General features: G+C 37.5%; 1 protein-coding gene across 8 annotated transcripts in view; it reads left to right on the top strand.

The window, feature by feature from the left end:
* Positions 1-24,629, top strand: part of PKP4 (plakophilin 4) — a 234,538-nt gene that overhangs the window by 109,599 nt on the left and 100,310 nt on the right. For all 8 annotated transcript variants that reach the window (XM_035007976.1, XM_035007974.1, XM_035007980.1 and 5 more), the window contains one exon: positions 19,943-20,055. In XM_035007976.1, the coding sequence (XP_034863867.1) occupies positions 19,943-20,055 (113 nt within the window). The remainder of the gene's footprint in view (positions 1-19,942; positions 20,056-24,629) is intronic.

Genomic DNA, 24,629 nt, shown 5'->3' with positions numbered 1-24,629 from the left:
CGTTCATTACCTAGTGCTGTTATAATGTTCCATTTTAATTATACATACATTATTTTAAAAAAATGTCACAGATGTTGATTTAAGTTGATTATTTAGGTTTAGATTCAAGGAGAGCGAGGAATAGCCATAGCCTGTAGTGGTCCTCTCCATAGCCCTTTTATTCACTCTGCTGGTAGATTCAGGTTTCCTGAAGCAAATTGTGTTATCCTGTCTGTCCAGTGGGACCCAGTCTCCATATCCTTACTCAGATATGTGCAGGTAGGCATGGTCCTAGCACCTGAGGTTGATGGCACGCCCCTCTGAGGCAGGTGCAGACCAGCCTGCTGGCCTCTGCTTACCTGAGCCTAAGGCCCTGGGTAGGAGCATTGACTAAACCTAACAGTCTGCTGACCGTTTGCACTAAGCATTCAGTTCAGAGGAAGCATCCTCTTGCCATATCAACTTCTTGCTTTTAGAAGGAGAGAAGACAGCTAAAGAATTCAGCGTGATATTTTCATGTCTGTCCATTAGAGGTATGAGCTTTTGGCATGAAAAGTACTGGCCGAGGGGCACCTGGGTGGCTCCGGGGCTGGCTCCGCACTCGGTAGGGAGGCTGTTTCCCTCTCCTTCTGTCCCTCCCCCAGCTCAAGCTCTTGCTCAGCACTCTCTCTCTAAAATAAATAAATGAGGGGCGCCTGGGTGGCTCAGTCGTTAAGCGTCTGCCTTCGGCTCAGGTCATGATCCCAGGGTCCTGGGATCGAGCCCCGCATCGGGCTCCCTGCTCGACTGGAAGCCTGCTTCTCCCTCTCCTACTCCCCCTGCTTCTATTCCCTCTCTCGCTGTGTCTCTCTCTGTCAAATAAATAAATAAAATCTTTAAAATAAATAAATAAATAAATGAATCTTTGGAAGGGAGGAAGGAAGGAAGGAAGGAAGGAAGGAAGGAAATTACTGGCCAAGATATCCTTAGAAAAGAGGAAAACTACTGTTTGTTTGAACTTTTTTTTAAAGATTTTTTTTATTTATTTGACAGAGAGAGACAGCGAGAGAGGGAACACAAGTAGGGGGAGTGGGAGAGGGAGAATCAGGCTTCCCGCTGAGCAGGGAGCCGGATGTGGGGCTCGTGGGGCTTGATCCCAGGACCCTGGTATCATGACCCAAACGGAAGACAGACGCTTAATAACTGAGCCACCCAGGCACCCCTTAATTTTATTTTATTACGTTATGTTAGTCACCATACATTACATCATCAGTTTTTGATGTAGTGTTCCATGATTCATTGTTTGTGTATGACACCCAGTGCTGCATTCAATACGTGCCCTCTTTAATACCCATCACCGGGCTAAACCATCCCCCCACCCCCCTCCCCTCTAGAACCCTCAGTTTGTTTCTCAGAGTCCTGTTTTTAATGTTCCTAAAATAGACATAAGGAAGGAGTTCCTTTTTAAAAAGTTTGAGATTTAATTGACATAAAACATTATATTAGTTTCAGGTGTACAACATAATGATTCAGTATATGTACATATTGTTAAATGATCACCATAGTAAGTGTAGTTAAGGAATTTCTTAATGGGGTAAGATGATAGAAGATACTGAATAAAGGCTCTGTGCCTTAACTCACTATCTGAATATTAAAGAACAACTTAATATGTTTACCCACCATCTGCATACTGTTTTTTGGCATTGATATTTTGATATCTTTAAGCTGGCTATATAAAGAAATTATGCATTTTAATTTTGTGAGACTTGTGAGAGCCCCTAAATTTGCTAAGATTGCTTGTTCTGAAACTTAAGAAATCGAAAGTAGAGCATAGGATAGTAGCAAGAAGCAACCTCTCTTCTCTCAGTCATTTGTTATGAAAGGTGCTTCAGCCACTGCTTTCCTCTTATGATTTTATATATATAATATTGGATCCTCTTAAATGAAGATTAAAAGGAGAGAACAAAAAAATGACAAAGCAGAACTATTGAGAACAGAATACGATCAGATGATGAAAGAAAGATAAATTATTAACTGAGTGTTGTAATAACATTGTACAATGCCAACAGCTTAGTAAAAATGGAATCCAAGACATCTGTCTTTGGTCCAAATTACTTCATTTTTTCCTCTTCGTAGGAATTGAAAATATATTCCCAATTTTTTGGCAAATATTCCTCAGAGGAGAATATGGTACATTTTTGTAATGTATATTTTTACTTTATACAACGCCTAATTCTTTAAAAACAGTTTGACAGTTTACACAGCCTTTAGCATCTTGTTCATATACTCACATCAGCTTCTATGTGATGTGGGTGTTATCCCCATTTAACAGATGATTAAACTGGGGATTATAAATGTTAAAGTGATTTGTCTACTATTATACAGCTGGTAAGTGATAGAGCCTAGATTCAGATCTAGGTTGGACTCCCAACCCTATAATCCTTGCTTCTTTGTTTTAAATTCTAGGGTCTGGGATGGCCAAATCTGGCCCTCTACCTGTTTTTGGTTTTTCGTTTGTTTGTTTTGTTTTTTGTATAGCCTACAAGCAAAGAGGGTTTTTTACATTTTTTAGCAGTTTAAAAATAATCAGAAGAATATTTCATGACATTTGAAAATTAGATGAAATTCAGATTTCAGTGTCCATAAGTAAGAACAACCACACTCATTTTATGTTACTTTCTCTGGCTGCTGTCATACTACCAGGACAGTGGTGGCTAGTTGTGACAGAAACATCGCTCACTGTCAGCAAAGCCTCGAATATTACTCTCTGGCCCCTTTTTTATTAAAGAGTTATTTGAGAGAGAGCGAGAGAGTGGGGCGGGGGGGGGGGCAGAGAGAGAGAGCGAGAGAATCTTGAAACACATTCCCCGCTGAGTGCAGAGCCCAGCGCAGGGCTCCATCCCAGAACCGTGAGATCATGACCTGAGCCGAAACCAAGAGTCAGATGCTCAAGCCACTGAGCCACCCATGCACCCCTATCCGGCCCTTTATAGAAAACATTTGCCAACTCCTGCTCTAGGATATCAGTACCAAAATCTGTGATTAGAAGGTTTTTTTGGGACATGAAAATTCATGAAAGCTTTCACACACCTTAGGTCTTTTGATGGTCCCAACAGCTAGTGAGGCAGATGGTGTTTGCCTTCTTGTACCAGGCAACCAGGAAATGGATGCCAAACCACATGGTCTCATCAGCACCACACAGCTTTTCATGTTCACTAGCTTTCTAGGTACATAATTTTATTTGGCATCTTAAAGTGGGGGGTTATTTTGACATTTCAGCTTGAATGTTATAATCTAATTTCTCATTGTCATGAAGAGAAACTTCATGTCAGAGTTCGTCCACTCTGCTCCTGGGGCTCCCACACAGACCTCCTGGGGTCGATTGTGAAATTCAGGCACTCATACTCTCTGCCTCTTCTTCCCTCTTCTTCCTCTCACTTCCTTTCTGCCCACCATAGTGCCTGTCACTTAGTAGGCACTCAGAGTTTAAACAAATGAATATTTAACCAAATCAGTCTTCTAATTACAGAAGAAAAAGCCATAATACTGGTTTTATCCTTGTAGATAAAGCCTTTCACTACTGAATTTTGTGAAAGTTAATAGAATCTTGGACAGAAGAAACTAGTAAAAAAAAAATAGAAATGTGAATTTCAAGATACTTTTTGTTGAAGAATTTGGCTTTAATTGATGTAGAATTTTGGGTTTTTAAAAATATATGGAAGTAATCCAAGTATCCATCAACAATGAATGTATAAACAAAAGGTATTGGTATAAACATACAATAGAACATTTTCAGCCTTAAATAGAAAGGAAATTCTGATGAATGCTGCAACAGATGAAACTTGAAAACATTATATTAAATGATATAAGCCAGTCACAAAAGGACAAATATTGTGTGATTCCACTTAAGTGAGATACCTAGAGTAGTCCAATTCATAGAGACAGAAAATGAATGTTGGTTGACGGGCTGGTTGGAGGGAAGAATTAGGAATTATTATTTAATAGGCACAGAGTTTCAGTTTGGGAAGACAAAAAAGTTCTGGATATGGATGGAGGTGATAGTTGTCCAGCAGTGTGACTGTACTTACTGCCACTGAAATACACACCTAAAAATTGTTGAAATGGTAGTTTTATACTATCTAGATTTTATCACAATAAAAAAGACTATAAATGTATATGTAATTAATAACTGTTTTTAAAAAACATTTTACTTAGAATACCTATCAATTATATAATACCATAAAATGACTATTTCAAACTATTAATATTTTTAGTTTATCAAATGAAAAATTTACCACTTGGTATATAGTACCTAAGTGATTTGGCCCTAAAATTATTTAAGATGTAAAGTTAAGTGTAGCATCCTCTTTCATGTTTTATTTCCAAAATTTATGTTGACATATACAATTTATAAGAAAAATTGTATAAATTTAATTTTATGGTTACACTGACCATAAGTTGCTCTTTTCTTCCTTATTAGCAATTTATGGAAGAAAATTAATTAAAACCATAGAGCAAGCTGAGAAGCACCTTTCTCCCAGGCGCCCCTCTAAAGGTACCAATTCTTTATTAAAGAGTCCTGCAGAGTTTCAAGAGAAATATATATAGTGGAATCCATTAGATCAGTCAATTCATTATACATCATATATTTTCAAATAAGATAATACTACTGTCATGTATTTCACGCCCTTCATGAAAACTAATTCTTAAAACATTGCCTTCTTTAATAGGTCAAAATGGGAACATTTAATTAATCGTGAAAATTAACATCTTGGTGTGGTTTTACATGAATAGACAACTCTAATTCTATTTTATTTATACAAGTAATACCAAGTGAAACCCCAAGCTAAGAAAAATTAAATATTCAGAAAAGTATAAAATTGAAAGTAAGCCATCCTGCAAATGTAGGGTTCCCTTTCCCAACCATTAACACTTTCCCCAAAATTAAGTTTCTTGAGTGTATGTCAAGAAAAAAATTTTCTGCATACTCTAGCAAAAAGTAAGTCTTTAGAAAAACAACTGCCTGGGGGCGCCTGGGTGGCTCAGTCGTTAAGCGTCTGCCTTCAGCTCAGGTCATGATCCCAGGGTCCTGGGATTGAGCCCCGCATCAGGCTCCCTGCTTGGCGGGAGGCCTGCTTCTCTCTCTCCCACTCCCCCTGCTTGTGTTCCTTCACTGGCTGTCTCTCTCTGTCAAATAAATAAATAAATAATTTAAAAAAAAGAAAAGAAAAAAGAAAAACAACTGCCTGGCTCTCCTTTCCTGAATAATCTTTCTTGGAGATTATTCCCCACATTAATGCATGTGGATTTACTTAAATCCTTTCTAGGATTGCATGCAGTCCTATTAATATAGATGTATGTAACATATTTAATCAATTCCTCATTGATGGCTGTTAGATTGTTTCCAGTTTTATTTGGTTGGTTTTGTGTACTTTTCCAAGTATAGCCAGAGTTTCAGCCTTTGAACTGGTGGGCCAATGGGTAGCTACATTTTTTATTTTTTTAGATATTGTTAAATTACCCTCCAAGAGTTTGCACCCATTCACATTCTCACAGCACCTTTTCTCTGTACCCTTACCAGTGCTGCACACTCTAAGTGTGCTAAGTCCTATTACTCATCGTTAGAATGGACCTTTATAGGTCATTAGAATATTATTGAACCCCGTAGAGTACTTTAATCTTCAAAAAAAGCAAAAATAACAGTTCTCCTCTCAGTCAGAATACTGTTTTCCAGGAATTAGACTATTCCTTAAACAGGATCTGTCCTGGTAGTATTCAAACAATACTTCATTTCTTTCTTGCTGCTGCTTTTTTTTTTTTTTTTAAGATTTATTTATTTATTTTAGAAAGAGAGAGTGGGTGGGGCAAGGGGAAAGGGAGAGAGTGAATCTTAAGCACACTCTATGCCGAGCGAGGAGCCTGACGCAGGACTTGATTCCACAACCCTGAGATCATGACCTGAGCCAAAATTAAGAGCAGGACGCTCAACCAACTGAGCCACCCAGTAGCCCCAATAATACTTCATTTCTTTAGCCTTCTTTTCTTTCTTAATTTTCTGAATTAGATTTTAATTCAAGAAGTCCCATGCCAGTTGTAAAAAGTGAAACAGTATAAATATAAAGATAAAAATGTAAATAGTATCTCCATCCCTTTCTCAGTCCTACCCTCCTGAAGTTACCAATTTTACTGACCTGCTACATTTCTATCACAATTTTCTCCATGCTCAGACCAACTCATGGAGTATTTTTTATTGTATTATTTTTGTGTGTTTTAATCAGTTCTCCAACTGATTTTCTCACTTAATCATGTATAGTGGTTTTTCTGAGGCAGCAGATAAAGTTTCAGCTTATTCTTTTTAATAACTAATTTTAGTCATTACATGTATGTAATGTGGAGATTCCATAGTTTGTTAAAATATTGCCATGTAGATATACATTCAAATTGTTTCTAACAGTGCTGCATTTAATATTTCATATATGTGGTTGTTTTTATTTCTGTAGAGTAGATATCCAGAAGTAGAATTGCAAGGTCATGGGGAACATGTATTTTTCATTTTAATAGGTGTTATCTGGTTGTTTTCCAAAAGGGTTGTAGCAAATCACGCTAACATGAGTAGTAGGTGCAAGTACCTTTTTACCTGGCTTCTCCCCAGCTCTGGATGTTCCCACTTTTAAAATGTTTACTTATATGGGGCACCTGGGTGGCTCAGTGGGTTAGCCTCCAACTCTTGGTTTTGGCTCCGGTCATGATCTCATGGGTGGTGGGATCGAGCCCCCCGTAGGGCTCTGTGCTCAGTGTGGAGTGTGCTTAAAGATTCTCTCCCTCTGCCCCCTCACCTCACTTGTGCATGCTCTTTCTCAAATAAATATATAAATCTTTTTTTAAAATGTTTGCTAATATGATGAAAATGACATCTCATTGTTACTTGATTTTCTTTCTCCTAGTGAATGAAATTGAGCAGTTTTTTTCCAATATTTTAATTAACATTTACATTTCATCTTCGGCCACTTGTTTTGTTTGATACCCTTTGCCTAATTATACTATGTTTTTGTAAAATTTGTTTATATGAGATTTTAAATACCTGTTATATATTAGAAATATCATTTCTCTTGTTTCTGGTCATTTGACTTTGTTTGCATGATATTTTGGCATATGAAGTTTTATTTTTATGTAGTTAAATATTCCTATCTTATTCCTTATGATTTTGGGGTTGCTTGTCTTCTTATGGAGGTCTCTATCATCCTAAGATTATAAACAATATTCTCCTAGTTTATCTTTACATAACTGGGGGTTTTTCTACATTGATTATAGGATGGGGGGGTGGCTGCGTGTGCACACACGTGCAGTTTGAGGTAGTAATCTAGCTTTGTTTTCTCTAATTATACCAGCAGTTCTTTTCTCATTGAATGAAATTCTACCTTTGTCATAATTAGGAAGTTGCCATATATACTAGCATCTGGCTCTTTAATTCTTATTACATTGCAGGGCTTTATTTGATTTGGGAAGAAAGTTTTAAAACAGGAAAATCTATTACAGTTCTAAATATAACCTTCGGGAATAGAAAATGAGACAACCTCAATTTTTTCAGCTACCTGTAATGGAAGGAGCAAGAATATAGAATTCCACTCCTGTTCTTTACTTATTAATTATGTGACCTTGAGCAAGTCATTTATTTTGCCTCTCCCACCATAAGATTGCTCAACTCAGTAGTGGCCTGTACTTTTATAAGGATTAGAGAAAATAGATGTAGAGTGCCTGACCCATAGTTGGCGTTCATTCAGCAATACCTAGTATTATTAGTGTTATGATTTAACAAGAAATAAGGAAGTAAGATGTTTAGTATCAAATTGTACTGTTCAAAACCTAAGCAGGTTTATTTCTTCATGAGTATATATTATATACAAGAGAAAAAGAATTCTAAATGTGGTAACTTAATGATTCTTTCAGATAAATATATTAATCTGAACAATAAAAATAACATTCAAATCTGGTACTTTTTTCCTAAAAACATGTCTCTTTTTTATCTTTTTTTCTAATGAGAGCCATAGACTTAACACAAGTAAAAAGCAACAGCATGTAACTTTGCTTTTTTAGGTAAGTGGGGGAAATACAGCTATTAAATAAGGGTAACAAAGAGTAAATGAAAATTGCTTTTTATATATATAACTAACCAGTGGAAGAAGCAGTGTGTCAGAGGACAAAGCAGGAGAGGCAGAGAAAGAGAGATCTGGCATGTAGAAAGACAAGGAGGCACACTGTGAACCTGAAGACTGCAGTGGGCATGAGTCTGGACACAGCCATATTGAGGTGGGACTCAGCCTATAGCTAGACATGCCCCAGTTCTGACCTGAGGCTTTAGTGTTCTTTGTAGGTTAGATATATCCTATGGTTATCAATAATACATTGATTTTCTTAACCTTATATCTCAAGAATCCCAGGACAAGTTATGGAGGTTTAGAAAGGAAAGATGATGTTAGCGGAGCCATACAGATAAAATGTAAAAATAAAAAGTTCAGAAGACAAAAAAAGTTGAATGCCTTATACCTCTTGAGCCAGATAACAAGCCTTCACAAGGAACCATTTAATTGGCTAGGGCCCAGCCATTAAATGTACATTCTAATTCTACTAATTGCCCACACACTTTAGCCATAAAATATCTGCAAAACAGAAAGAACAACTATAAAATAAGCTTAGTAATTAAAAAAATATCATCATAAGAAAAGATCTACCTGTGCTGGTTGGTATTTGTTTCCTTTTCCCATTACATTTCATTAAGTTACTAACCAAATCTTAAATTAATCATTTTTTAAATTAACCTTATTCCCTAGTGCTACTTATTAGACCTATTGAAGAAAGGAAGATTAAATTTAGCCTTTGTTTCTTTTACCGTTTTTATGGGTTTTGCTATGCTTGCTATAACCAGTCCACATGGAGAAAGTGGAAGATTGGTCATTTATTTTTCTCAGTTTTCTATTTCCATAAATGATTTATTTGCGTTATTATCATCTACTGTGCAGTCAATTAACTCTCAAATAAGCATCTAACATTATGTGATACACATCATTGATCTTACTAATTTTGAAATATTTATGTACTAGAAAACCAGATAAATTGTTAAGTTATTATTTTTCATAATTTCTTAATGAACTTTAAAGTAATGGCTAATAAAATTTTCAAGGTATTACATTTTAAGGAAAAATTTCCTTGTGTTTTTGACATTAATTCTACCAAATAACTTACCTTGTTGGAAAAATGACAACAGTTATTGTCCCATGCAACGGACACTGGCTCCAGGTATCCGTTTCCCATGTGGTCACCCTTCCTCAATATGCATTTTACTACTAGGATTTCTCTAAGTATACATAATTTTAAGCCGTAGTAAAACCTCAACTAATAGAAGACAACTAGAATTATTTATATTTACAAGTACACACACACATATATATTCTGCTTTTTAGGAGAGAAAATAAATGGAAATAAAAGAAGGCATTCCTAGTTCAGCAACTTAAAATGTCACTTGGTGGGCAGGTTTTTAAAAATGGTGTGCCGCCCCTGGGAAACTCCTCATTTTCTGAAAGCCAGGGTATGAAGCCTGAGAGATCAGAGAATTCAGAAGGTAGTAGATATAAGCAATTGTGGGATGGGGAGAAGTAAGCATGGCATAAGATAAGCATATTAATGGCAATAAATCACAGTGTCACTGAAATGCGCATATTAGTTATTTTAAAAAATAAAACCTTAATTTGCCCATGTCACCATGAATAATAGGAAATTTCTGATAGAGCTAATTTGTTGGGACACCTGGGTGGCTCAATCAGTTAAGCATCTGCCTTTGGCTCAGGTCATGTCCCCAGGGTCCTGGGATCGAATCCCGCATCGGACTCCTTACCCATCGGGGAGCCTGCTTCTCTCTCTGCCTGCTGCTCCCACCTACTTGTGCTCGCTCTCACTCTCTCTCTCGCAAATAAGTAAATAAAATCTTAAAAAAAAAAAAAACTGGTTTGTTAAAAGAGCAGTCAACAAAATTATGGGAAACCCGGGTTCTAGTCCCCGCTCTGCCCTCACATATCCCTATGACTTTAAATAAAAGTAGAACATTATTTTGTACCATTGATTACCTACATTGTAAGGATATGATCATTATCATATCCGAAATGCTTTAAGAGCCTAAAAAAGGATCAACCATAATATATTATGGCTGTCTCTGGTACAAATACTCAGGAATCAGTTAGTTTAAAAATTTATGCAATCAGTTATAAATACAAATCAAATGTGCTGTATACAATTCACCCTGAATGAATTAGGGTTTTCTTGTTTTGCTTTTGCAGGGAGCTAGAGGGATACTGAGATTAATGAAATAGATTCCACTCTTCTTCAAGAAGAATCCAGCTTGGTATTGAGTACATGTAATGGGCCAAGCACTTTGCCCAAGGGCTAGATAAAGGTTTGTGGGCATTCATGGCAGGGTAATATTTCAGGGTTATGGAACATGAGAAAAAGCTTTGAGTGGTATGTGTAAAAAAAACCATAAATAGTTCAGTCTAGGTGCATGAGAGAGAGTGACAGCAAAACATTTTTGTTTTGTATTTGGCTGAGGTCGGGAGCAGGAGGGCACACTACCTTGGGTCTTAAAATACAGCTGAGTTGACTTCATAAGTTCCATTATGGGTGGGGTAGGAAGGTTATGGTGCACAATGGTTAACACTATGGAATTAAGAGTCAGGCTCATTTGATTTCAGATCCTGGTTTTGAATGACCTGAGGCAAGTCAGCCCTCTATGGAATGAGGGTAACCTGACTACTTTGCTGGCTGAATGGGGAGTTAACCAAGTAGTGCATTTAAAGCACTTAGCAGAGAGCCTGGAGTCCAGACAGCTCTCAGTATAAGATAGAGATTATTGATGATTAGAATTGTGCTTTCAACAGATATAGCTAGGAAAAATGTGAAAAGCAGAGGCAAGGCCTTTGACCACCATGGTGGGGGGAAGACTGAGAGAGGGGTTACTGCATTAGTCCAAAGTTAATATGAGCCTGAATTAGGGGGAATGGCAGGAATGGTGGGGAAGGGAATGGACACAACCCATGTTAGAAAGGTGGAGTGACAGCATTTAGGAAAGTGTTTACCATGAGAAGTATGAGGAGTAAGAGAAAGGAAGGAAATGGTAAAAACACTTATGGTTTGAGCCTGTGTGAGAGGAGAAGGGTGTAGGACACTGGTCCTTGAAGTTCTGCGTGCATGAGAATCTCCTGGAGGACTTGTTCAAGCACAGGTGGCTGGGCCCTACCCCTTCTGATTCAAAGAAGTTTCCAGGTAGTATTGATGCTAATGCTGCTGGTTCAGGGTACACACTTTGAGAACCACTGCAGTAGAGAAAAAAACACAGGAGGCAGGGGAGGTATAGCAGAATGGAGGACACATCTTCAGGTACCGCCACTTAGCCAAACATTGAATCTGACTAGAGATAGTGAATTTGTATATCACCAGTGTATATGGACCTGTATGATGGTCAGATTGCCAGGTGAGAGTTTGAAGACCATGACAGTGAGTTAGCATTAAGGCGACAGTTTTTTTAAAAGCCATCAGTGGTGCTATAAAAAATGCTTGGACTTTTACCTGTTTACCTTGATGTTCTCATCTGCACCTGGTTCTAGGCAAAAAGCTTTCCTTGTGTGTTTTAATGTAAACTTCCCTTCCTTTATTTTGATTTCTAGTAAAGGAGCTTTGGTGACAGTGTTACAGATATGACCCTGAGCTTTAGAATAAAAATTTAGAGGTAAACTTCGCTGTTTTCTCTCTGCTTCATTAAAACTGAAGGATGAGATATCGAAGCTAGAACCTGGTATAATCTTGTGTGATTTGGTAAGATAAAACAATAAAGATCTTACTGTTGCTCATCCTTGTTGGAATGTTAGCTAGTATAACAAAAAATCAGACGGGTAATTTATATCTTGTATTTTTCTTTTATCTTAAACAAGATCTATAATGTAAGAAGCAATGGGCATAGTAGAGGGCATAGTCCAGCAGAGGTGTCCTAATCAGATGTACCCTTCATATCTTCAGAGTGGGATGAGGTCAGCAGTTTCCATTTGAAGGTTAACCCTTTGTGGTGCCCTGCCTTTTGTAAATATTCTGTCTGGACAAAAGTAATTAAAATTTTGTGTTCCAGTGTATAAAATTCATTACTTCAAGATAAAATTTATTACAATAAAAGAGCTTTATTTTTCAGTATTGCCTAAGTTGTGTTCTGCAAGATGGTATTGTTTTCTTGAGACGTTAATAGTTGTTCCTTGAAAAAGAAAAAGTGTGCTTAGTCTCAGTAAATCAAAGAATCACTATGTTATACAAAGGTAAGCTGATTTCCTATTGGTAAACTTCTCAGAACTTTTAATATGCTAGTGTTGCCATGAATCTCCAAGATTTGGAATCTTCTGGGCAGCATTTCCCAAACCTTGTTGACCTGGAACCCCTTCCTTTCAGGGCATATTTTATGAGACACTGATGTTCTCATAACACAGTTTGAGAAAGGCAGTGTTTGTTGTTTAAGTCTTTTTAATTTTAATTTCCTTTTAACAAAGGGAATTAGCCAGTACAAGGGATATCATGTCCATCTCCCTTGTACTGACTAATTCCCTTTGTTAATAATAATTAATTATGCACGAATTAGGGACTGCCAAGTAGACCTTCTAATGATTTGTCAGTTATTAAACTGTGAAAGAAAGTCAGGACATTTAATCTCCTCTACCTTCCTGACTAGTTATTTGGAGGCTGAGAAGTTCAAGGATCCTTTGAAAATGTGGCTCCTTTGCTTTTAGTACCAGCCTAGATTAAAGTACAGCATTTAGGATGTTTTTGAGGATTTCTTATTCTTAAATAATCATTTTTAAAATAGTTCCCTAGGGGGACGCCTGGGTGGCTCAGCCGGTTAAGCGGCTACCTTCGGCTCAGGTCATGATCCCAGGGTCCTGGGATCGAGTCCCGCATTGGGCTCCCTGCTCCACGGGGAGCCTGCTTCTCCCTCTGCCTCTGCCTCTCTCTCTGCCTCTGCCTCTCTCTCTCTCTCTCTCTCATGAATAAATAAATAAAATCTTTAAAAAAAAAAAAATAGTTCCCTAGGCCTAGCTCAAGATCCTCAAAGGTCTGATCATGACCATATGCTCATATTTTGAAGATGAGAAAGAGGAAAAAAATGCTCTAGTATATCCTGAGAGCAGGACCTATCCAGCACAAACCTATGTACTTTAAAAATCTAACATGCTATTTGGTGATAATTAATCTCTTAGTGATATAAAATTTTCTTTCAGCATACCAAGGCAGAAAAGTAAATTATTTTTTGGAAGATTTTTAAGCAAAAATGATTGAAATAAAAATGCTTTCTTGCTTCACCACTGATTGCACCACATAATGACCATGTCCGTTTTCTTCTTTCAGTATAACCAGTACTCAGTACTTCCTGCTGAGATTTATAGGCATGGAAAGGCATGTTGACCCGTGGTGTGTTGTACATGTTCTGCTGATGTAAAATGATTTTTAGTACACAGATTCACCTCTTTAAAAATTTTTGTGTATTTTAATTTATATTAAGAAAATTATAAAAAGCTTTAGAAACCAGGATTTTAATTATTTTAATATCCAAGACACTGTGTTTTCAAAACGAGTCAATTTAAAGAAAAATATTTGGCAAAAGATAGTATAGGTCAAAGGGGAAGGAAGCAGAGATTGAGGAGTCCTGAGATCAAGAAGATGCTTTCTGATGAGAAACATTTGAGCCTTAAACTGAGAGGAAACACTGAAGAGTCAGGAAAAAGAAGCAAAATCCTGGAGGAGGCCAGAGGGTGTGGAGAGGCTAGCCGTAGACAGGAAGGGGCCACTCCCTCCACTAAGTCTGGAAGAGAACTGAAGATTAGTTGAGTGTGGGGACAGGAAGGAAGTTGGCCTGCTATGATGCCCACTGCTCTTTCTTAATTGTCATCATCACAGCAGTAATAACTATGGTAGCTGCTCCTGAAGCAGTAAATCAGAATAACTAGAAGAAAATAGATAAGAGTGATGCAAGTGGGCAACTGTAGTTGGACTGCATGGGCCGCAAAGCACAATGAGCTTTTGCACATATTTAGAAGAATAATGGTTTTTATCAGTTAAGGAAAAAAGAACACGACATACTTACATCAGGAATGTAAGAGGGAATGTGATTCCAGATCCTACCTGGCATGACGACAATGAGGAATATTATAAACAATTTTAAGCGAATAAGTAGAGAGAGTGAGGAGGCAGGACTTTTTGGTACTTCAGGTATGGGCTGTGAAGAATGTATAGTCTTTACCAGAGAGAAAGGGGCAGAAAAAGCAATATTTTCAGGAAACTACATTTCACTTAAAACCTCTTGAGTCTTCTTAGTAACCCAGCGGTGGAGAATATTCTGAGTAAACAATGAAGAGTTTATAAGGAGAGAATTTGCAAACTGGAGTGAGGCTTCCATAGGGCACAGTTGAAAAGGGTCAGGAGATAATGTCACTGCTGGCCATCAGTGAGGACTTAAGAAGGGTTTGAGAGAGACTAGGAGGCCACAGGAGAATAAGCTATGCCCTGTTTTCAGTGCCAACAGCCGTGTCCTTGAAGCTAAGGTGGAGCTCTTCCTGCTTATTAAAGAAGATGAGAGTGGAAGTACCTAATGCTAAAAGCTTCCTGGGGCTTCTGGAAACCAGAAGTAGACAATAGCCTCGTGACTAAATGTGCAGGATCCACAGTGTTTGTTTGAAAGGAACACTGAATCACCAATTCAAGGCCTCATTGAGGACTGAGGTGCCTGGAAGTTTAGGTAAAGAAAGGTAAACCTAAATAAGAAGGGAATAAGACAGAGATTTCACTGTCAGTGAGCAGCAGGAACAGGTGGATATGTATGATAAAGAACTAACTAGAAGTCTCAGAAACGGAAAATATTGTCATTGGAAAACAAGTAAAATCTCAGGGCACATAGAGAAATAGTGAGTTGAAAATAATACTGAGAAACTTCCCCCTGAATGTACTTCAGAGTAGCTAAGAGAAAATATGAAAAATCTATTAAGACTCTAATTTCTGACATACCCTAGCCATTCCTTTCCCTGAAGGAAACTAAATATGCTGAGTAAAATGTTTTGCATTGTTTTTTGTTTTTTGTTTTTTAAAGCAGGGCTAAGCTGGAAAGTAAAGAATTCACAGAAACCAAAACTGAAATGAAAGTGGGAATCTTAAACTAAGTAAGCAGTAAGTAAACCTGGCTTTCACCTTGAAGGTACCTGCCAAACCTAGGTGATCTTGAGCATGCCATGTGGCAGCGACCTGCTACCTGCCATTTGAGGGCTGCCCAAGGTGGGGAGTCTAACAGGAGATCCCTTGCCCAAAGCTTAAATTTTACAAAACTACATTAGTGTAAGGGTAATAAGAAACTTGCCCCACAGAAGAGGACAAGCCTGGGTGCTGGAAATAGGGAAACATTCTCACACGTGTGAGAATTTAGGATATCTATGATTTTCAAAAATCTAAATGACCAGTAAACATATGAAAAGATGTCGGTTATCAGGGAAATACAAATTAAAACAAATGCATGATAGCTTCCCATATTTATCAGATTACCAAAAAAGGAAGTGGGGATTTAAGCCCCCAAATGCAAATTGATGTCCATGAGAACGTGGAGAAACTGGAACTCTGTTATATACTGCTGACTGGAATATAAGTTGGTACAACTGCTTGGGAAAATAATTGTGACAGTCATTATCCAGTAAAGATGTGCATTACCTTCAGCCCAGCAATTCCATTTCTAGGTCTCTGCTGTGGAAAAGTCAGGCACACGTGCACAAGTACAAGGATGCTTATGTGGCAGCAGGCTTATAATTGCACACAATTGGAAACAACCCAAGGATTCATCATGTTGAGAACATATAAATACATTGCGCTCTAGCTGTGCAGTAGAATACTGCTGAGAAAGGAAAATAAATGAGTTCTGTTCTACTGATATTGATATATCTCAAAATCATAAAGCAATCTGCACAAGTCTGCACAGTATTACCACTGATGTAGGTTATGTGAACATGCAAGACAATACTATAAGTCATCTATGGATCTGGAAATATGGAGTAGTAATTATAAAATATTCACATGAATATTAAACACCAAATTCAGGTTAATGGTTTCTTCTGAAGAGGGAGCGAGAGAAATAGGATCCATGAGAGAGAAACTAGGGTGTTTCAATATATCTGTAATACTTTATTTCTCAAAAAACCTGAAGCAAATGTAGCAAAACATTAAGATTTGCTGTATCTGGGTCAGTTTCTCCAAAGCTCATTGTGTTATTGTCCATACTTTTTCTGTGCATTCGAAGTATCTCATGGTATTTAAAAATCAAGAGAGAAAATTTCTCTCTTTATATAAAAGGAGGCCAAAAAACAGTACTTAGGTTGGGTGAGGTGGAATTTTGGGTGCAGAGTATTTATTACAGATAGACACTTGTGGAGGAGAGGGGAAGGAAAAGCAGGATTGAGTAGAGGAGAAGTTCAAACACTCTGCAGGCTGGCCCAGCCCACAGGGAGCTCTGGAGCAAATCTGGGCCCTGCCTTTGTACACCTACCTCAATCAGTGGCTGGCTGCAACCTGCCCAGAGGGCATGCCCTTGAGCCAGGCGGTTCTCTGCAGCTGAGGCGCCCCTGAGGTGGCTGATAACTGGGCAGCAAGTCCTTCCTTGGGCTTCCTGCCCAGCTCTGTCCACCATACAAAGCATGAAAATGAAGTTTTTTTTCTTCTGTTCCTTTGGCTCACTGTCAGAGAATATTTATCAGTGTATTTACCTGAGAGAGATGAGGTAAACATAAAAAAAAGTTTTCAAACACACGTGAACAGACTCCATTTTATAGCATATTAGTAGCCTTGACTTTCTCTCTAAGCTTGTTTATGGTCTTGTATGCCAGAATTTAAGAGGAAATTGTCATATGCTAAATTATTGGCAAATCTTTTAACATTATTTTCCATGTTTTCGCAAAGGAGAACAAATATAGGGTCCCCTTATAATTTAGATGACCAGTTTTGGATGCTGATTTAAGGATTTGCCTTTACAATGTAAAGTTAAACCAGAGTGTGTGGTAAAATACAAATTTTAAATTTATAGGTGGTATCTCTGTGTAATCATCTTAATGAGCGTTATTTTAGAAACGATTAGGTGTGTTTTTATATGACCATGTAATACTGTCTTCCTCATCAGGCAGTCTAAGAAGCTGGTAGAGACAGATTTGTCAAATATTTATATCCTGCTCACCCATCTTGGTGCTAGTCCCATATGGGTGTTCCAGTTATGTTTTGTAGGTATAATATTTATGATTTTGCAACAAAGTATACATATGTTTTCCTTATAAATATTCACAGGTATTAGGTAACCTTTACAAATTCCCTGCTTTATATCTTCCTGATATTCTGCTTTCAGTGCTTTAATGACATCCTGCTTATGAGAAGTGTGAGCAAATAATGGGCAGAATTATTTTGATAAAAGTAGCTGGTGATGTTCAGTATTTTAGGTCCATGGCCAGTAGTGATATAATGCGGACTTTATCAGTCTGTATGAATGTTGAAGTAATTACCCAATTTTTAAATGAAAAATGTAGCTACATCATGGGTACATTGATTCTCCTAGCAACTCGACTGCTATCAATGGTTTCTATAGGTGCTTCAGTCAAAATTTCTAGTTGTAAGAAACAGAGACTGACATGGCTAGTTATGTAGAAAAAGGCATTATTAAGCAAGTATTTGTGAATTCCCATGTTTGTAGCAAGGGCTGGAGAACAAGATTTGAGGTTCAACTTCCAGAAACACCACAAAATTGGGTAGATAAAGAAACCACCAATGCTGCCACTAAGCGTCAACATAGCAGTTTGTGTGGAGGTCATTTCTGTATTAGGAATTTAACCCTGATGCCTGTTGCAGGGATTGCAGCAAGAAGGTGAAAGAAAATAAGCTTCGTGTTTTCTGATGTCAGAGTCTTAGTTTTAGCACCTGAGTCACAGTCTGACATCTTCTTGGCAGAGCCAGTCACCGTATCTCTGCCTCTGAGGGAAGGAATTATGGGACAGTAAGTTCCAACTTCTGCCTTCAAGTGGGAAATTTCCCAACCATTCCCTTGAAAGAATGCTCAAAATGTCATAGGCAGCCACCAACATGATAAAAATCCACTGAAATGGAATTTTTTTGTATGAATGAAAATTTTTTTCTGTTCTAATTTGAAACATACTTTAATCCTACCGTGGTAACGTTTGGCCATCCCAAGTGAAGAAAACACAGCAGCGCTCCATCCCTAGTACTCACTGAACTCAGAACACAAAGGTAGTGTGATGGCTCTGAGAATATTTTTGTATTCACAGATGGTCCTTTTCTGGCCCAACTTGATACAAGCAGCCAGTCTTCTGGGATAAGAGTGTATAACAAACAGTTGAGTAAAATTGAAAGAATGGAAGTGTGTCACAAGAAATTGGATGTTGTTTAAGGGCAAAGTAAGACCAAATGTGAGATAAGCATAAGACTATTTGCCCTTAAAATCAATTATCTTAGCCTGATACTGAATGTTGTACAGTTATTATCTCTCTGGTCTTTTGTTGCTAAACATTTATTAAGAACAGAGGTCTAGGAAATGTTCAGCAGAGGTAGGAAGCATCCCACTTTGATCCTATTGTACAACATTTTTGAGCCAAGTATTATTCATTCAGGCCATGCCCTATATACCCACACAAGCTGGACTCATTAGAAAAGTATTCTCAGTATCAGAAAGCAGTAAGGAGTTCAGGGACTGTATCTTAAAAATTATTCTGAGAATAGTTTGGAGAATTTACAAAGCCTGCGCTGTCAGTAATAGCATGTTTGCCTGATTCCACAGGGAGCTAATACACTTCAATTAAATTGTTCTAAGTTTTTGCATGGCAAACAAATATGTATGTATTGTCATAAATAATTTTTAAGGTAGTTTTATTTCTGATTAGTTTCTAGGTTTAGGGTTCATAGACTAGTATTTTGAGCTAGCGGTCATTGTCCAGTTAAACTACTTACAGTTCGGCATTTGCTTTGAGTAGACTTGCAAGGAGATAATATGGCACAGGGGAGCTTGAGGTGTTATTTGTGGCTTAAAGCCTTTGGAGTATACTTGATTTGATCTATAGATGGTTTATAGCATAGCATCCTTCCTATTAATTAGAATCTTGTCAAGGTAACAATGAGATAAGTACAAATGAAGTTAAAGCATCTTCTCCTTTGATAGAACTTCCTTGCTTTCATAATGCGACATACAATGAATAAGATCATTTCTTTAAACAATATTCCCAGCTTTTAAATACAATTTTAAATTCTATGTTATGGCTCAGACTTTTATTTTTTTCTTCCCTTCACACAGTGACACATGAACAATGAACATGTTATTTCATAACAATAGAAAAAATTTTATTGCTTATATTGTAGATAAACATAGCAAGACTTTTTCTGTAGAGTTGGAATGATTTATTTTTCCTTAACAATTAAAGGCTCTATCAAACATGATAAAGTGATGCTCATCATGGGAATTTACATTTTTTCAATACAGTATGAAGGATAAAAAAAATTAGCTCTTAAGGCTGTAGAGCTTACATGGGTTGGTGGGCACCTGATGTAGACACATCAAGGACTCTGCAGACCTTATATTTAATAGAGCACTGTAGCAGAAGTACTGTTTGCAAACCTCAATTAGAAGAACAGACAGAAAAGCAAATAAATATCTACGTTTCCCATTCCAAACAAAGCTAATATTCTGGTGCCTTTCGGTTTGAAAAAAGTACAAATCAGTAGGTTCTCTAGGCCCACAATTCCACCCAAAACTTTTTAATTTCACAAAGCCACACTAGATACAGTGCTATGTTGTGGGTATGTTCCTGTGTTTCCTGTGACATGCATTCACATATATATCTGTCTTGGCACCTTATATGCCTTTTATTTCCTTGAATCACAGGAGCTTCAGTTTCAACGACTCACCCGAGAACTGGAAGTGGAAAGGCAGATTGTTGCCAGTCAGCTAGAGAGATGTAGGCTTGGAGCAGAATCCCCAAGTATCGCCAGCACCAGGTACAGGGCCAACGGCTCTCTTTTTACATGCCTTCAAGTTCCATGCCTTATTAAGTTGTCCTGGATGCAGCAAATGATTCTCTTAGTGTTGTCATTATTAACTTGCCTTTCTGAATTGGACACCAAAACTGTCAATTTATTCTAATTTGGGAAGCCTCTTGCAATATTGATTATCCTTCAGTCCTGTGCTTGAAGTGTTTTATATGGCATTGGTAAGTTTCTGTACGCTACCTTTAAAAGTTTGATTTCTCATATGTAGACACAGTTAATGGATGTTTTTCACAGTTAATTACTAATTATTTGGCAAAGCTAATTGACTTTGAAAACCTGATATTGATTTTTTTTAACTAAGAAATATTTCTAAATGATAACATTTAAGTAGCTTTTAAACATGTCTTCAGTTGACCTTGAGTTTTTCTAGAACTCTGTAAAACTACCATACAAAATAATTACTAGATGAAATAATTTAGTGTATTCACATAATAAGTTGAAAACCAATATATTACTGAAAAAAAGCCATGTTTAATCAGAATTATTGTTTTGTGTTTAAATAGCCTCTTAAGCTATTTAAAAATATCATTATTATAAAAAATTAGTGCCATAAGCACCAAATGGTGAAATCACTACTTACCCTATTTGTGGATTTCTTTCTTGTTAATTACATATTCTAATAAAGCCTACCATAAAATAACTTCTATTGCTTGCAATTTGAAGCTTGGTTTCTTTACTCCTATGTACGTATGTACCAACAGTAACTTGTCTCTTTAGTTATTTCTAACATAGTTATTGTTCTACTTGTCAGTATCATCTATTACTCTTAGCCAAGAAAGCCTTCTTAGTGAATACAGTGCTGTCTGTAGTTCCTCCGTTCTGGCTAATTGTTGCTATGGATTTAAGAATATTAGGCTGATAAGCTGTGTTCTCGTGAATTTTTTCATCTCTGACCCTTAAGAGTTGTGCATATTGGTATGTTTAGTAAGGCATAAAGTATACAAATAAGATTAATAAAACTTTTAAAACATAAATATTAAATTATGTGATCATTTTTTAGTTATCCAGGCGGTTTTGGGTTTTTTTTTTTTTAGGAAGGGAAATTATACGCAAGGAGTAAAATTGTAAATCAAATATTTCTAACTCTGGTTTTGTAGTTAGTCAATGAAATAATTTATAAAGGAAGTTAAAATTGTTAAAAATAATTTTAATTCTATTCAGTAGAATTATTCAATATTTTTAAAAAGTTATCTGTACCTTTAGCACCAAAAAGAACAATTCACAAACTCAATAATATGGTATTGTATATATTTCCAAAGACATAGACCCACAGATTTAAAAATACATAATTTTATACATAGAAAATTTAATTCAACATTTAACGAATTCAGTTAGGACTTTTATTCTGGCAATTTAGCTAATTAAACTAACATAGAAATTCTCTTGATAAACCTGTAGAAATACTTGATGTATCAATAAAGCAAGTCAATACAGTGAGAAAATGGCAAAATAGAAAGGAAAATCCCAAGGTAGTAGAAATAGGAAAGAAACTGAAAGCCAGAGCCAGAAGCATTTGAGCTGCCTCTGCAGGAGATCTAGGGACAGTCAACCCATCCCCTCCAAACGCACTAGAGTCTTAGAATTAATACCCATACAGGGACCCAAGAATGAGGCCTTGTATATGTTCAAGATGGTACATGTGTACTTAAGATTGCTGTATTAAGCTATGACCCTCAAAGGGCTGCACCCATGGTAACTTCCCAAGCTTGTACCACATGTGGATTTGGAGCCCAAATGTAATTCTTCACGTTGTTCAGAATCACCAGCTGAGAAACTGGCATCACTAAAGATGAGCTCACAATCAGATATTTTAAAACTTGAGTCAGAAACACTCAACAATGAGTGAGAATCAACTGGAAGAAGGGTACGATTTAGAACTTGAAGAACATGCTGTCCTTGGAGAAAGTATGACAGGTGTGCACAATATGGCAGGTACGAGGATGTTCATTATAGCATTATTTGCAAAAGTAAGATATGAGAAAGAACATAATTATCATCAGGATGGAAATGAGAAACTGTGGATAAGTGGACTCAAGAACAGTTAAAATGAAGTAATTACTTTACATATATGAACATGAACATCTTTGCAAAACAGACTTCTGAGTGAAAACCACAAATTGTAGAAGAATAGATGTAGGAGGATATCACTATGAACATATTAAAAGTATATGCAGCAGCACTATATAATATTTAAGCAGTGTTCTATATTGTTCATGAATGTATGTATGTGTAGTAAAAGTATAAAAAATATTTTGGAATGACACCAGTTTAAGATAGTGGTACCTCTAGGAAGGAAGGGAGGAGGAAGCTATCAGAAATTAGACCTTAGCCAAATCTATGTTATTTAAAATTTGACATCTAGAGCAAACATGACACGATATTAACATTTGTCTAAATGAGGAGGGTGGTTGATATGTGCATGGCTCTTAGATTATTTTCTGCACCGTAAGTTTTAAAATATTAAATAATTTCAAGGTTACATAGTTGAATTAGCTAATTCCATAGGTTTGTTTAAAATGTTAGTAAAAATACATGTTATAATATTTACTCTGAGTGATTTTGGTGTTTTGTCTCTTGATCTCAGTGCCTAGTGTGGTGTGTGGCATGTCACTGGGCTCCGTCAGTGACTTTTGGGTGAATGAATGGATTCTGCAGAAGGAGAAGTTGGGTTGACCAGAGAAAGGGGGAAAGCATGCACAGAGGTATATAGGATTCCCCACTGTGTTTGTATTGGAGCAGCAAGGATGTGTCCTAAAAGGGCCTAATGACTTATGAGGTTGGAAGGGTAAAGCTGGCATCTGATTGAGAACTGGGAACCAAGGTGATGATAAGTAACCTTCATTAGGTCTTAAAGGAGACCTGTTGAAAGTTGTTTTTGGGGCACCTGGGTGGCTCAGTCGTTAAGCATCTGCCTTCGGCTTGGGTCATGATCCCGGGGTCCTGGGATTGAGCCCCACATCGGGCTCCCTGCTCTGCGGGAAGCCTGCTTCTCCTGCTCCCACTCCCCCTGCTTGTGTTCCCTCTCTCGCTGTGTCTCTCTCTGTCAAATAAATAAATAAAATCTTTAAAAAAAAAGGAAAGTTGTTTTTGGAGGTAGTTGTCCTGGTAGTGTAGTGCATAGGTCAGAATGAAAAGAGACCAGGCAGCAGGCCAGGAAATCTATTTTGGAATCTTAGGGTTGTGAGAAAGGCTGGTTTTGACATTCAGTGAACACTGATTAGAATCATAAATGATCCATTTTGATTGTCCTACTCACATCTCACATTGGATTCTCATGTATTCTTGATGCCCCCAACATAATGCTAACCCTTCCTTACAGCCTTCCCCAAGTTTCTCTGTGAAGGTGATCTCTCTTCATCTGAGCTCATAGCTGTTTGTGCCTTTGTCAACTCTCTATGAGGTGGTAAGGCCCACCCCACCCCCACAGCCCTGGCACAGTGCCTGGTGCTCAGCAGGCAGGCATCCAGATGCATGTTCATTGGACGAATCATGAACCTCAGCAAAGCCTCATGTGTTTTAAGCTTATCAAGTAAGGGTGCTCCACCATGAGGTTATCTACTTGGCACCTGTGGGTTGCTGCCCGTCCTTTCTCATATCTACCCTCTTTCAGTGTGCTTTTCGGTGGGCCGCAAGAAGACCATTGACACACTTACTGTGCTCTTGTGACCACCCGCTTTCCACACTAGCAAGGAGCCCGTTAGAAAGCAATGTCAGTGAAGGGAGCATAGGTTTTTGTCACTTGAGAGACCCCTCTGTGTCTTCCAGTCTCCACCAACTGTCACTCTCAGAAAAAGAATATAAAGATAAAGAAGAACAGAAATTAGCTATCAGACCCAAGGCCTCTTTCTTGTCAGCCATTGCTGATGTGCTCAAAGGAAATTAAAAGTGGGACCACTGTTTATGGCCATGAAGCTTCCTTTGGATTCAGGTCGTTCTTACATGAATTGAGTTTAACCAGCAAAAAAGGGGATTTGATAACTAGTTATCTTTCATATTGTTTTATTTAGATCCTGCACCAGAGTTGGTAAGGTGACCTGTAAGATTTTCTTAGGTTTCCTAGTCCAAAGATGGTGTTATAATAACGCAAAGGGAAATGAAAAGTATATTTTTCTTTACTTTTTCTGTTGTTCAAAGCATTTGCTGTTATTGGCCTTACCCTGTGAGTAAGAAGAAGGAGGCAGTGGCATGAGGTCTTATTTAGTATTCTTTTATTTTGCTGAATAATATACCATGGAGCCCTCTCCCAAAGGAGTGGCTCTAAAACTGAGCAGTTGGGTTCCCTCACACTTGTAGTACCAATGATGAGTTTTTAACCCATGCCATGAGATGTTCTCATTTTCTAGGTGGAGAAACTGAGCCTCTCCTTATTTTTATTTAGGAACAGTGCCCTGAAAAGTGAACTGCCATTGGCAGTTTATTTGTGGTATGCCTTGTTGCGAACTTAAAAAACAGAAATCATTAAAAATCATTTTAAAATCTTAATGATTAATTGCTTAGTTTCTTTATTAATGCCTCCTTGGAAA

This window comes from Mirounga leonina, unplaced genomic scaffold (genome assembly GCF_011800145.1).
Source record: "Mirounga leonina isolate KUSES-001 unplaced genomic scaffold, KU_Mleo_1.0 Mir_151, whole genome shotgun sequence".
Taxonomy (NCBI): domain Eukaryota; kingdom Metazoa; phylum Chordata; class Mammalia; order Carnivora; family Phocidae; genus Mirounga; species Mirounga leonina.
This window is presented reverse-complemented; position numbering and strand designations above follow the sequence as displayed.